Below are 15,965 nucleotides of genomic sequence, written 5' to 3'. Positions count from 1 at the left end.
ACCTGGATACTATCGGTGTCAATCAAGTTTTGGATGTTGGACATCAAAGAAATTGTAGCGTTCTAAGATAGACTATTAAATTAAAGGCCATGGAAACAAACTCTGGAAATCCAATTCAAGTGAAGGACATTTTAAACCCTCTTTAATTCCACTAAAGAAGCAGATTTTCCTTCACTTATATCAGACCATTATTCAAGCCATACCTTTTCAACAGTAAGAAATTGCAACCTCATGTTCTTCTGATGATTGTGAATTCAACTCTAATGTTCTTGGGCATGGCAACTGAGGCTTATACGTACAAGAGCCCGAAACAGGTGATTGTTAATTCCTCTCCTGGGTATTTAGTTTTAACTTTGCTTGGATTGCAGCCTAAACCACAGGGATATTCCTGGGGGAAGACTCCTCCTCCTCCATCAGTCTTTTATGCGTGCTGTTTAAAATGCGGGAACCCCCTTGCCATCTTTATGAACCCATCTTGCAAGGGGTGTTTTGCTTTTAGCTGTCAAACTTTTTAAACGTTTTGTTTATTGAATATTACAAAATAAAAAAGTGCATACATCACAATATCTTTTTTTCTAGATCTTACCCATTTCATCATATTTTTTATGTTTCCATTTTTACATACTATATCTGTACTATAGATACTATAGTCTATACTATACTATAGTCTGGAGGACAGAAGGCAAAGGGGAGACATGATCGAAACATTTAAATATGTTAAAGGGTTAAATAAAGTTCAGAAGGGAAGTGTTTTTAATAGGAAAGTAAACACAAGAACAAGGAGGGCACAATCTGAGGTTAGTTGGGGGGAAAATCCGAAGCAATGTGAGAAAATATTATTTTACTGAAAGAGTAATAGATGCTTGGAACAAACTTCCAGCAGACGTGGTTGGTAAACCCACAGTAACTGAATTTAAACATGCCTGGGATAAACATTTATCCATCTTGAGATAAAATACAGGAAATAGTATAAGGGCAGACTAGAGGAACTATGAGGTCTTTTTCTGCCCTCAATCTTCTATATTTCTATATATTTACATTTCTATATGTATCAGTTTATGTTTATCTTTACAAATTGTTTATTACGTTGTATGTGTTTATCTGTTTTTGTACGCCATTTCACATTGTATCACTATGCCTTAGCTGTCAAACTTTTACAGGCTTCCCTCCTCTACCTCCCACCCGTTTTCTTCCTGTTGCTCATTGGTGGCGCATTGGCACACGGCGGCTGCTCGGGATCTGCAGTGACCCCATGCGGTCACGAGGGGGAATACCTCTCGCTTTCTCTCTCTCTTTTCCCCTCCGCCGAGCGCGGGTGTCTCTCCCTGCCTGCCTGCCTGCCTGCCTGCCTGCCTGCTCCTCCTCACAAAAGCTTTGGGCGAATTCCTTGCTCCGGGTTTTCAAGCCATCTTTTCAAAATCCATCCCGCTCTCTCGCGTTGAAAGCTGGAGCCGTGTCGGGGAGCGAGAGACGAGAGACAGAAGGAGGAAGCTTGCAGAGAGCGGGGGAAAGAAGGGGGTGGTGGGGGTGAGGGGGCGATTAGGGAAGCCACCGATAAAAGCGAGTGGTGAAGGTGGCCGGGGACGCGGCGCAGCGGTCGCTTTTCGAAAGGATCCAAGCGGCGAAGGCGGTCGCCATGGGGGAAGAGCGCGTCTGCCGATGCCGGCTGTGAGCGAGTGAAGGGCTCGGGAGAGGCGGTGGAAGCGGCAGCCCCCCGATCCCGCAGCCGGGGTCGCAAAGACAGCGGAGGCTCGCGGCTTGGACGGACGGCCGGTTGGGCTGGGAAGGAAGGAGCGGGCCGGGAAGCGGCGACGTCCACTCGGAGGCTTCGACCATGCCCTTCGCTAAGCGGATCGTGAAGCCCCAGAGGTTGTGCCGACGGCAGCACATCGCCTCGGTGCTGGACGACAACTCCGGCTCCGAGCCCCCTCAGCCATCGAGCTCCCCAGAAGAGCCCGGGGAGGCGATGGACGAGGCGGAGGAAGAGGTTCCGGCTGGGCTGGCCGCCGCGCTGCCCGCCGAGGGGAAGGAGAACCGGGAGGAGGCGGCGGCGGCCGCCGCGCTGGTGCTTCTGGACCTGTGCTCGGTCAGCAATGTGGCTCTCTCGCGGATCCTCCGGCAGCTCTCGGACGTGGCCAAGCACGCCTGCACCCTCTTCCAAGAGATCGAGGGCGAGATCCAGCTCACTCACCGCCGGGTCCAGGCGCTGCACAGCCGGATCGGCGGCGTCCAAACCATTTTACACAGTTTGGATCCCAAGCAGGAGGCAGTGCGTAAGTGGAAAACCGCCTCTCCCTCCCTTCCTTCCTTCGTCTCCCTTCCTTCCCCTTGAGGCGACCTCGGCGTCTGGGTCGCCTTCACCTCCGCTCTTTTTCTTTTCTTCTTTTATGCGTCTGGCTCTTTTAAGGGGGATCGGGCGCATCTGGGAGGCGATCTGTGGATGGCTCTTGGCTCTCTCTCTCTCCCTCTTTTTCCTCCCTTGGCTTTTTCCGAGTGGGGAGTGGAAGCGGGATTTGCTCGGGTGGGTGAGATGCCGGTGGTGCCAAGCGAGGGAGGAAAAGGGGGCGCGGATGGTAAAAAATGGTGCTGCTTGCTTGGGCATCTCGAGGAGGTGTGGCCCTGAATCCCTGAACGCGGCTTCTTCCCGATATTTTACACAAACATACATACATACACACACACACACACACACACAGAGACATGTACACATAAACACACGCTCACTCTCTCTCTCTCTCTCTCTCTCTCTCTCTCTCACACACACACACACACACACACACACACACACACGCTCACAGAGACACACACACACACACAGACACACCTCTTCTTTCTGTTGGAAAAGGAGGCAGCTTCGGCAGACGAAAGTTTTCCCCTCTGCGGGAAGTGCAGATGGGACAGATTCGCTGACGTGAAGCGGGGGGGGCGGCGGGGGCGGGGTGTGTAAAGGAAGCGGGAGATTCCGAGGGCGCGGTGAAGTGTGCGGAAAGTTGATGGTGTGTGTGTGGTGCGCCTTTGATACGAACGAGCCATTTCTGTGGTTAAAAAAAAGGAGTGGGGGGAGGGGGCTTTAAGGGTTGTTTTGATTTTCCGAGCGATCGCCGGAGAAAACTCGGTGGGTGGCATGGAGAAGAGCCACGATTCATCCCCCTTGCGGGCATCCCCCGGCCCCTTCCTCCCACCTGCCTCGGCTCCGCATTCTCCAGCAGAGGAGAGCCGTTCCGCCGACTAGATCAGAAGGGGAGCCAGTGCCACCCACCCCTCCATCCCACCCGGTGGGAAACGGCGCGGCGATGCGCGGGAGACGCCTAACGTGCTGGGAGGGGATCAGTGGCTGATCTCATGCGGAAGAAGGTGAAGCGCGGGGGTGGGGAGAGGAGAGACAGAGGAGTCCCCGGCTATAACTGCAGGGAAAGGAACGGGGCGGGGCAGGGCGATCAACCTGCATTCCGCCCCCCTAGACTTTGCAGCCATCGGCCTGACCCATTTTTCCGCGGACGAGCCCGGGAGTGAGCCGAGGGGAGGCCCGCATGGTGCATGCGTGAGAGGGAGGAGGGAGGGAGGCGTGCGGCGCAAGATGGGGGTCCGCTCCCTCCTCCCTCTCCCGAACCGACAAGGTGACCATTCTGCAGTGATAACAGACGAGCCTCCGCGTCTGCCGCTTCGCGAGAGAAAAGGGGGTGGCGGTGTTGCTAGCTGGTGATAGTGAAACATCGGAACGGAGGGCGCAGGAAAAAACATTTTGGCGCAGGGTTTCCTAGCCAGTGCTTGCAAATTACTGGGTTTCCCAAAGCAAAGCCAGCACGCCCAGTCTCTGGAGGACGCTGAGTTTCCCCCGCCCTTGTCGGTGGCCACTGTAAGAGGCATTGCAAACGGTCCTCCGCCTCTTATCGAGTCCATCTGCTCTGCTTTAATAAATTGGGTTATAATCTGAAGGGTATACAGTATCCAAAAACAGTCTGTAAACAAGCAAACGAATAAATTTTAGCTTTGGTTGAAAAAAAATGTCAGATGGCTAGGCAGGACTGGATGGCTAGAATCTATGAATCGCGCTCTCGGGGATGTGGTGAAAAAATATCTAGGTTAAGCCTTAGCTCAGCATTCTGGAGTCTGCTTTTCTATTGGCGAGAATTCCTGAAAATGGATCATTCACTGATTTGGAGTAAGGGACTACTATTTACTGTAAGCGAGTAAACACTGAGATTGGATTAGTTTTTATGAAGTTTCTTCAAACAGCATCTGTCAGTAGTTTTAGCCAACTGGACTTACAGTCTAGCATATTTAAAAAATGGGAAAAACTAGATTAGAACCCCAAGCTCTTTGGTTGAATTTAAGATTAAAGAAGCATTACAAACAGGATGTTGGATCTATGGATGTTATGGTATTCCCCAGCTGAGTGTTTGACAGTACTTAGGTATAACAAGCCATTATGAGTCTCTGCCTGTTTAATTTCTTTCTTTCTTTGTCTCCTTTCAAAGAACTTGGTGCTTTGAGTTCAGTAAATACATAGCACAGGTATTAAATATTCTCTGCTGAAAGTATCTACCTTGTCTATACCTGTTTGTTATGGAAGGAGCTGTGATTCAATAATAGAAGATTTTCTTCTCAGGATAGTTAGTTCTTGTCCTTTCTGAGAAGCAGGTTTGATTCATTTCTACAGTTTCTAGAGATACTGTCTCTCTGTCCTGGAAAACATTGTTTTATTTATTCCCCACATTTAAATCCAATCAATCAATCAATCAATCAATCAATCAATTTATCCATAGTTGCCCATCTTATAAAAGGTGATTTTGTCTTATCTGGCATGTGGCTGTTTATGCAAATATCTAGATTTGTATACTAAAGTTATACTTATCTTTTTGGTAATTTGATTTTATGCAGTTCAAAAGGTATATTCTGAAGATGAGATGCAGTGAACTTGGTAAATGGTTTTAGGCTATTTAGCATCTGGATGAGTGGTTGATTGGAAATCCAACATGGGTTGTCTCTTATTTGTTTATTTTATTATAAAGCTTACAACAGCAAACATTTTATAAGTAGCATGTCAGCTGTTGAGGTCCACCATGGAGAAAATGTGGGAAATAGACACATTAAACCCAATATCAAGAAGAATTTGACAGCAGTTTCTCAAAGAAAGTTTATATTTAAATATGGAAATATGGAAAGTTTATATTTAAATATGTGTGGTGAAGTGTGATGTTGTGGTGAAGGCCTATATCAGGAAGGCCTTGGCTCAAGTCCAACTTCAAATACAACATTTCTCAGGGTAATTTTGTACATGTCTTATTCTCAGTTCAAATGATTAGCACTGTGTTAAAAAAGGATTGGAGGAGAAAGGTGGAATAGAAATCTAATAAGGGCCTGGAAGTTAAGATCTGCAGGAAATGCCCACTTTGAAGATCCTGTCTTTCTTGGATGTGTAGAAGGATCTTCTCATTACTCTTAGGTTATGTCACCTATTTTTTTGAGTGATAAATTTGACCCCCAAGCTCTGAATACTTAGATCAGTGTTTTCCAACCGTGGCAACTTGAAGATATTTGGACTTCAACTCCCAGAATTCCCCAGCCAGCAAATGCTGACTGGGGAATTCTGGGAGTTGAAGTCCAGATATCTTCAAGTTGCCAAGGTTGGGAAACACTGGCTTAGATAACATGCAAAAAGATACAGGTAGTCCTTGACTTATGACCACAAGTGAGCCCAAAATTTCTGTTGCTAAGCAAGACAGCTGTCAAGTGAATTGTGCCCCATTTTAGCTGTTAAGTGAATCATTGCATTTGTTAAGTGAATCATAAAGTCATTAAGTGAATCTGTCTTCCCCCATTGACTTTGCTTATTGGAAGGGTAATCACATGACCGCAAGACATGCAACTGTCATAAATACATGATCCTTCCAAGACTGTAATAATTTCAGATGCTGTTTTTCTAACACAATGATGCTTCTTCCCTGTGTAATGTCAGCAAGTTAGCTTCAATATGTGACAATATTTTCAGTGGTTTGTTGTTGTTTTTTAAGGAGAAAATAATCTGCTAGGGAAAAAAAGATCCCATGATTATAGAACCAAGATGCTTTTTGATATAATAGGTACTAGGATCACTGTCTGGAAGCCAAAAAAATGTTCTTCAGACTTGAGCCCTTGATACCATTGGTTTCAACTTGCATAGTTCTAAGTACTAGTTGTAATCTAAAATATCTGGTGAGCACAAAATGAAAAAAAATAACCTCTACCTAGACCTGCTTCAAACTTCCATAAACACACATTTTCTGCTGAACTTGCTGCAGCATAATGTGCTCTTATATTCCCCAAAACCACTGAGAAATAATGTTTTTAATTAATGCTGCAAATTTAGCATGTGTAGACACTCATTTTGTAGGGGGGAAAAGTGTTGTTTATTAAGCCATTAGATTGTCTTGTAGTTGTGAAGACAATTGGTGCTGTGACATCCCTAATTGCAGCACAGCAAGGATGCTTGTGAAGCTGAGAAGTGCTATATCTGGGCTTCCCCCTCATTCTGAAAATATACTTACATTTAATTGGAAATAATTAACTCCATCCCGGCACAAGAGAAACAACATGACAATGAATTTACATGGCACAGAATCAAGAGTTGGAAAGAGCCATTGAATTCAACCTACCGCTTAATGTTAGAATCCAAATTAAATTTTTGGAGTCTGAACTTGGTTGTTTGCTTACAGACATTTCATTACCTGACTAGGTAACAACTTCAGTTGAAGGGAGCAGGGTTTGTTCTCTGTTTATATTTGCTGACTTACTTTATCAATATTACTGGGGTGTGTGGTTTTCTCCTTGGTAGTTCTTTGATTATCCTGTTTTATACTGCTAATTTGTTAACAATACTTGAGTATTGATTGCTGATAGGAAATCTTCTGGTCTTTTTTTTTTTTTTTTAGCTTTTCATTGTTTTTTTAATGTAAACGTTTATCTCTATGCACCTATTAATGGCTGATGTGTCTGAGTGCAAACCTTCCAAGAATTGGCTAGCATTTTTGGATTTAACTTGGTCTAGGATGTTTAGTTTCCCAGTTGAAACTATATCGAAGTCTTCCATGTGAAATTCATGAATTTTCATTGTGTCTTTTGATTGCTATCCCATAGATGCTCTTTGTTAGTCTTCTGACTTTATGCTCCAAATAGTGGCTGTTGTAGTCCTTATAGTGTACCTTTTAGATTACTCCTGTTTTTTTCTACTGGATCTTTTTTTCCATGTATGGCAGTGTTATCTTTTTCACAATGTGTATTGGTTGTTGATTATGTGGTCAGATATTTTTTTGATAAAGTTGTATGAGTATCTATTTAGTAAGCGTTTTGACAAAGTAGACCATAACCTAAATAAAGTAGAAGAATGTGGGATGGATAGCAACACCACCAGATGGATTCAAAACTGGCTAACTAACCACATTCAAAGTGTAGTGATCAATGGAACTATATCTACATGGAGGGATGTATGCAGTGGAGTACCCCAAAGCTCTGTTTTAGGCCCAGTACTCTTCAACATCTTCATCAGTGACTTGGATGAGGGGATAGATGGGGATTGGGGAATTTATCAAATTTGCAGATGACACCAAACTGGCAGGAAAAGCCAACACTCCAGAAGATAGGTGCAAAATGCAGAAGGATCTTCACAAACTTGAGCAATGAGCACTATCTAACAAAATGAAATTCAATGGTGAAAAAAGTAAGGTTTTAGGCAAGAAAAACAAAACACACAGGTACGGTATATGTGGTACATTTCTCAACAGTAATAACTGTGAGAGGGATTTTATTGATTCAAATATGTCAAATTAATACTAAAATATTTTACACAGTATATAGAATAACAAGGCTGGAAGGAATGTTCCATGCTCAAGCATGAGACTTTATACCATTCCAGACAAATGGTTGTCCAATCTCTTTCTGAAAATCTCTAGTGATGGAGCATCCACAATTTCTTAAAGTAAGCTATTTCACTGATTAATTTTCTCACTATCCGGAAATTTCTCCTTAGTTCTAGGTTGGATCTTTAATGATTTTACACCTATTACTTCTTGTCCTTGTCTCAGATACAGATGTAGGTCAACCCCGTCTTCTCTAAGGCACTCTATATTACATTTCTGATGCAAGAAGGAATTGTTTATGTGTTTATTTCTATATAAAGATTGTTTCTTCTAAAATATGTTTACTTCCAAATCTGCAAGAAAAGTTGATGTTACATTGAATCTGCTTTATGTTCTTCTTAATAGATCAGCATTTACTTTTTCATTTTCCCCATGGTTTACAGAAATATATTCAAATTGGCTTGACATAACAGTAGTTTGGATAAGATAAAGGACCTTTGTGGACTTCACTTAATGAAAAGTTGAAGAATACAATCCCATAAATGGAAGCAAAAGCACTGATCGCCCTCAGGATCTAGCTAAACCGTTCTCTGAATGTCATTCCAAGATGGATTAAGTTTACTTCTCACAATACATTTGCAGGATACTAAGTAGAGCAGGGTTAGTATATTCTGATAATGTTGTAACTTAGGTTTTAAGCCTGCATATTTCATGTTGTTCACGATTTGTTTCTAGGAATGGATAATCTAGCTCCATGTAGCCTAAATTATTTTTCACCAAATGGAAGAAACACCTGTTCAGTACTTCTCTCTATTGATGTTTTCTGCCTAATCTATCAGGATGGTATTAGGAGGGGAGCATGCTAATGCAAATAAAATAATTCTGATCAAATCAGATCAAAGAGTATAACTTAAATAAGATAAAATATGTATTTCACTTTGGATAGATTATTTCGTTTGTATAGAGAGTTCTCAATGACAATCAGTAAATTATAACCTAGGTAAACAATACTTTTATACATTGGCCTAGTTTGAAGAATACTCAACATCATGTAGGAACTATTTACCTTGCTTCCTGAATGGGTCTCCTTCTATCCCAAAATAAAAATCTCCTGAGTTAGATTAGGTTGATAGAGAATATAATATAGCACATGCATGATCTAAAACAAAGTCTGTTTTATTTAGGTTTTTTATTATATTGAATGAACATCATATTGTGATTTGTCAAAAGTGCTTTATTGTTTAACATATTGTGTTCCCTAGTCAGTGATGAGTTATATAGTAGAATGGTATTGACCAGGGGTGAAATCCAGCAGCTTCTGAAGAACCAGTAATGGAATTTTTGAGTTGTTTGGAGAACTGGCAAATATCAGCTCTGGCTGGTCCTAGAGTAGAGTGTGAATGGAGATTTTGCAGTGTCCTTCACCTGGAGTGGGGTGGGAATGGAGAGTTTGCAGTATCCTCCCCCATACCATGCCCACCAAGCCATGCCCACAGAACCAGTACTTGTCTTTTCTCTTCCTAAAGTTGTGCTCAAAATTATTTTTATTTATAATTTTAATAATAATTTAGTCAACTTACAGCTCACCTATAGCCAAAGAGCCAACATGGTCAACTGCGGGTGTCAGCAACTTGTGGCTCCAGAGCCGCATGTGACTCGTTTATCCCTCTGCTGTGGCTCCCTGTCACCCTGTCTCAGCAGAGGGATGAAAGAACTATCACCTGTCACAGCAGTGGCGATGGCTGGAGCCTTAGTGCAGGAACAAAGCACCCCTGCACTTGCCTTTGCACAAAATAGCATTCTGCCTTCATCTCAGTACATTTGTTGTTGCTGCCTCCATGGCCTGCCTAATCCTTGTGCAGCACAGTGAAATTTAGTATGCTTCACAATGGGGGAGATGGGGTCCCCTCCTCCTGGAGCTCATTACAACCGGACCCACAATGCGTGGGCATTGTCATCAGCATGCTCTCCCCTCCCAGATGTCAGTTGCTTTTCTGCATAGCTGCCAGTGTTGTGATGCTTTGCCTCTCCACCAGCCAGCTGGTCTTTGGTTCTCTGCCAACCAGCTGATTATTGGCATATTGTTCCTAGGCTCATCGGCCTCCAGACATCAGATTCCCACTACCCAGCAACAGTTCAAAAGTTCCTTCCATCCACACACACACACAGAGGGCAGGGAGGGAGGCAGGGAGGGAGGGAGGGAAAGAGAGAGAAAGAAGAGACAGACACAGAGAGAGAGAGAAAGGAGGAGCAAGGGAAGGAGAGAAAGAGAGAGACAAATAAAGAAAGAGAGGGAGGGAAAGACAGAGCGGTAGGGTAAGAGAGACAGAAACATAGCGGCAGAGAGAATGGAGAAGGAAGGAGAGAGAAAGAGAGAAGAAGAGGGAGAGAGGGGGGGGAAGAGGGGAAAGGAAAACAAGCAAGAGAGAAAGATATAGAGAGAGAGAAAAGAAAGAGAAAAAGGTTAACAAGATTTTAACAGATAATGTGTTGAGGCCTTTGAGGTGAGTGGCTGCGAGATGAGGCCAAGTGTGACAAGAGGTGGGTGGGAGGGGAGGGTTTAGGCCAGTGATGGAGAATCTTTTTTGGTTCATGTGCCAAAAGGAGGTGTATGGATGTGCTAGCATGCATGCATATGCCCACACCCTTTCCATGCCCCTGCTCATGTACACAGTTCCCCCCCAGGCATGTGCAGAGGCCTAACTGAAGCCTGGGACATGAAAAAAATGGGCAAACAGGCAAACCAGAAGTTCGGAAAACAAAATTTTGCACTTCAGAAGTTTCAGAGTGCAAAAAACAGCCCAACGGGCAAACTGAAAGTGTGTTTTCCAAACTTACAGTTTGTCCATTAGTGGGGGATTTTTTGGCACTATCCGGAGGGCGAAACGTCCTTTCAGAAAGGCGAAAATGAGCTGGCCAGTGATGGTGAACCTTTTTTGGTTCATATGCCAAAAGGGTGTGTGTGGGTGTGCTAGCATGCATGCATGTGCCCACACCCCTTCCTTCCCTCCATGCATGTGCACCCCCTTGCGCTGCCCTCTCCCCACGCATGGGCACAGGCCTCAGTGAAGCCTGGGATGTGAAAAAACAGCCAAATGGGCAAACCGGAAGTTTGGAAAATGCACTTCCCATTTGCCTGTTGTGCTGGTTTTTGCATTCGGGGCTTCAGGAAGCTCCCCTGAACCCTCCAGAGTGCAAAAAGCAGCCCAATGGGCAAACCGGAAGTGCCTTTTTTGAACTTCCTGTTTGTTCATTGGGCTGTTTTTTGCACTATGAGGCTTCAGGAAGCTTCCCTGAACCCTCCGGAGTGCAGAAAACAGCCCAATGGGCAAACCAGAAGTGCATTTTCTGAAATTCTGGTTTGTTGGTTGGGCAATTTTCTTGCACTCTGGGGTGTCAGGGAAGTTTCTCTGAAGTGTCCGGAGGGCAAAATGATCTTTCCCAAGGCTGAAAACCAGCTGGCCAGTGTGTGCATGCGCACTAGGGCTGACATAGGGCAGTCTCTCGCATGCCCTCCCAATATGGCTCTGCGTGCTACCTGTGGCACATGTGCCATAGGTTCGCCAGCATGGATTTAGGCATTGCAAATAATTTAACAACCAGTTCTCTGTCCTAATGACTGGCTGCATAGTCGTGATTGGATGGCCATGTGACTCAAGTGATGCTGAGTTGGCCATGCCCGCCCAGGTGTTGTAGCTCCTGGTGTTTTGTTTTCTATGGGAAATGGGTCCAAATGGTTTTTTTGAGTTTTTTAAAGGTTGCAGATCTGGTCTAGTGATTAAGGCACCAGGCTAGAAAGCAGGACATTTTGCATTCTAATCCTACTTTAAACATGAAAACTAACTGGGTGACTTTGGGTCGGTCACTCTCTCTTAGCCCAATTCATCTCACAGAGTTGTTGTTAAGGGAAAATAGAGGAAGAAGGAATAGTAAGTATATTCACCTCCTTAAGTTATTTATATAAATAATAAAGGTGGGATAAAAAGTATTTTAAAAAAGAATCTCAGGGTGAGGTTTATCACAAACATTAAACTAGTAATTTTTTAAAAAAATTATATAACTAAAATCCTAATAGGTGATAATTAAGTAAAATTGAAAACAACAGTAAAACATTGTTTATAGAGAGAAATATAAAAATCAGCAAGTACTAGAAGTACATAATTATGAGAAAGAATAATACAATCAAAATATTTCCTGAAAATAAAAATCTGTCTTATATTTTTTTGAACCCTGAAATAAGTCCTTGCCATGCGCTCAAAAGCCTGATTGGGGAGGTATTATTTTAGGGGAAATGGTAATAAAGTAGAGTAGAGTAGAGTAGTTTGAGAAGTTTAAAAAGGGGTTTTACTTGGCATATCAAATGGAAAGAATAGATGCCAAGTAGACATCTGTAGAGATGTTATTATTCTGTAACTAGTTTTTGTTTTTGGAGCTGTTAGCCCAATCTAAAAAATCTGTTGAATCAGTCTGGAGGCTTGTCTAAACCAGTAATTGGATCCCATACACCTTTATTTACAGTATTTCTATCTTGCTCTAGTCCCAAAGCACTCTGATGTTATACAAATACAAAGAAAGAACATTATAAAATCAGCAATACATGCTTGTAGACTTTAGATTCATACTTCTAAGATCCTACTGCTTGCATGTATCAACAATGAGCATGTAATTATGTAGTGCCTCTGCTTCTAGTTGTTGGAATATTCCATCTTTCCTTTTATCTTGCACATATAGTATTACTTCCCATTATACCTGCGTGACAAGTATTTCTGCCCAGCTTTGCTTCCTATTCACTCATTTTTCTACAAATGTTAGTGTTGTAAAGCTGATCTGAACACTAGGTGTATCTAGACTCTTTGTGCCACTATCCTACAGGTAGTCCTTGACTTATGGCCACAACTGGGACCAAAATTTCCATTGTTAAGCAAGATACGGTAGTTAAGTAAGTCTTACCCAATTTTACAACCTTTTTTTTGCCATGGCTCTGTTAAGTGAATCAGTGAAGTTAAGTAAATCACATGGTTGTTAAGGAAATTCGGCTTTCCACATTGACTTTGTTGGAAACTGGCTGGAAAGGTTGTTAATGGTGATCACACGACCCCAAGATGCAATAATTGTAAATACATGCCAGTTGCCAAGCATCTGAATTTTGATCACATGGCTATATGGATGCTATAATGGCTGTAACTTTTGAGTACCATTTATGCCCTTTTTTTCAGTGCCATTGTAACTTTAAGCAGTCACTGGACAAATGTTTGTAAGCCAAGAACTACCTGTACAATAAATCAAGAGTTAAAGGCCTGAATGCAGGTTCAAGGAACTAAGATGAAGGTAAACTAGGCTGCTGAGCTCCCTGTATAGGGGAAAAAAAACCCAGATTAATTCCAAACTGAGTTTTAAACTTGCATAATAAATCTTTTTAAAACCAGTTTATTTCCTATCTTCTAACAATGCTGTACTTCATTTGTTTGCAGGAACAGCATGCGACTTTAAAAAGCTGAAGCTTGCCAGTTATAAAATGTGGCAGTCTGCAATAAAAATAAATTGCTGCACAAAAATTAGATTGAAAACCATGCAGAGACATTTTGCAACATAATATAAACATTTATGGGTCATGTGTATTTATGCAATCTGATATATAAGCTTAGTTTATTTCTTATTTTATTTTAATTGTTAAGTTCTATGGGTATTGATTATCTATCTATCTATCTATCTATCTATCTATCTATCTATCTATCTATCTATCTAGAGATAAAGATATATATATATATATATATATATATATATAGATAGATAGATAGATAGATAGATAGAGATAGATAGATAGATAGATAGATAGATAGATAGATAGATAGATAATCAATATCTATCTATCTATCTATCTATCTATCTATCTATCTATCTATCTAGAGATAAAGATATATATATATATATATATATATATATATAGATAGATAGATAGATAGATAGATAGAGATAGATAGATAGATAGATAGATAGATAGATAGATAGATAGATAGATAGATAGATATAGTAGATAGGTAGTTCTTTGGTATTGATTCTATATCTATCTATCTATCTATCTATCTATCTATCTATCTATCTATCTATCTATCTATCTATCTATCTATCTAGAGATATAGATATAGATATATAGATAAAATATAGATATATAGATATAAATATAGCTATATAGAGGTAGGTAGGTGGGTAGGTAGGTAGGTAGGTAGAGATATTTATTGGCTGATAGGATAAAAGAACAAAACATTACTGGGTGTAATCTATTTTTTAAAACGTTTTTCATGCAGAGACAGTCAGTGACTCTGATGCCTTAGATTTTTTCTTAGAACTGATATCATCCAGAGGTGGGTTCCTATCAGTTCAGACTGGTTTGCCCGAACTGGTAGCGACCTGCTGGTGGCGTCATGGTGATTTCACAGAATTGGTTCTGTCAATGCGGGTCAGTGTGGGCGCTGCCATCTTTTTATTATTATAATTATTATTTTGAATTTTTCTGGAGGTTTTTTTTTTTCTGTGCATGCACAGAAGCCGAGCTTCTGGCACTGTGCATGTGTCGCCACCTTTGTTTTTTGGCTTTTTTTCTGATGAGGCATGGCAGTGAGATAAGTTAGAACCCACCCATGATATGATCCATTTGGAGCAGGAACCCACCCCATATCCATTAGAACATGTGTTTCCAAACCTTGGCAACTTGAAGATATTTGGACTTCAACTCCCGGAATTCCCCAGCCAGCGAATGCTGGCCGGGGAATTCTGGGAGTTGAAGTCCAAATATCTTCAAGTTGCCAAGGTTGGGAAACACTGCATTAGAAGCAAGTTATTTCATATTACCTTGCTTCTAATTGTGCATTGAAGTTATATACGAAAAAGCTATACAGTGGAGTAAGGATGAACAATTGTTTGAGGTACAGTACTTTTAATTGCTCAAAGGATGGGACCACAACACACCAGTAGGAGACAGTTTTGGAGGGAACTGAATATTTTCACTGATTTTTTTTTTTTAAATCAAATACATGCTTATTTTGGAACACAAACTTCAGTTTTTATTTCTTTCCCATCATAAAATACTGTAGTTCTCCGAAAATAAGATCCGGCTGCTTTGTGTACTTTCTCCTTCCCTTCTTCCCCCCTCCCCTTCTGGCTGCTCCATTTCAAGCCTCCCTCCCACACGCAGACAACCATCCACCAGAGGTGGAAGCTTTCTTGTGGGATGCAATCGAACTTCCAACCCCACTGGTCCTATGGGCATGAGCTCTCTTGACCCAGAAAGGGGAACGAGCTGACGGGGGACTGTGGGAAGGTGTATTATTTTATGCCTTCAAGCTGCTGAGTGCTAGCTTACATGCCTCCTCGATGTTGCATGTGCAGGATTATGGGCTGAACCCAGCGCTCTTTGGCCCTGGGCCCTGGTGGGCACTGCAGCTCTCGTGCTGGCTATGAGAGGCAGGCATGGGGTTTCCCCTTTCTGCCTTCAGCCTCTACCTCACCTCGCGGCTTCTCTGCCACCAGCTGAGGAGTCTTGTTTAGGTGACGTTCCAAGGGCTACAAAAAGGAGAGTTGAGTCCATGTCTTGCCCTAGGACTACATGGTGTTCCCTCTTGCTATGGAGAGATTAAGTATAATGACTATGAATTCCTATTTTGTATTTTGCTTTTTACAAGTAGATATGTAAATAAGTCAACAAAACTGTCTGTGGTGCAAGAGCTATAAAATGAATGTTAGAAGTTTTGGCAGGTACACATATACCACTCATCACAGTGCAATCTAAAAAGTGGAAGTTTGCGCTACATAATTTTGCTGATTTGTGGGGTTTTTTTAGCATGAATAATTTGAAATCCTTTGCATTGCATTCTGGAAAAGAAAGAAAATCAGACAGACAACTCACAATTTATGATATCATCTGGTGATGATCACTCTTTTTATCCCTAATGAATCCCCTGGATCCCTTCCTCCCTCCCTCCCCTTCCCCAATCTCCATCTTCATATTTGCTCCATCTCTGCCAGCTACAACTCCATATTTGGGCAAATCGGCACAGATTTATTCATTTTTAACAGTCTCTGCCAATCCCTGACTCAGCTTTTGACCTAGAGATAGAGGAGCTGATCTTGTGA

General features: G+C 42.2%; 1 protein-coding gene across 1 annotated transcript in view; it reads left to right on the top strand.

Moving 5' to 3' along the window:
- The first annotated feature begins 1,555 nt into the window (after nucleotides 1-1,555).
- The window catches only part of NHS (NHS actin remodeling regulator), a 307,993-nt gene continuing 293,583 nt past the window's right edge, over nucleotides 1,556-15,965 (top strand). The window contains exon 1 of the mRNA XM_070750742.1: nucleotides 1,556-2,273. Within this exon, the coding sequence (XP_070606843.1) occupies nucleotides 1,835-2,273 (439 nt within the window). The 5' untranslated portion in view covers nucleotides 1,556-1,834. The remainder of the gene's footprint in view (nucleotides 2,274-15,965) is intronic.

Source organism: Erythrolamprus reginae, chromosome 4 (genome assembly GCF_031021105.1).
Source record: "Erythrolamprus reginae isolate rEryReg1 chromosome 4, rEryReg1.hap1, whole genome shotgun sequence".
Taxonomy (NCBI): domain Eukaryota; kingdom Metazoa; phylum Chordata; class Lepidosauria; order Squamata; family Dipsadidae; genus Erythrolamprus; species Erythrolamprus reginae.
Note: the sequence above shows the minus strand (reverse complement) of the source record. Positions and strands in the feature narration are given on the sequence as shown.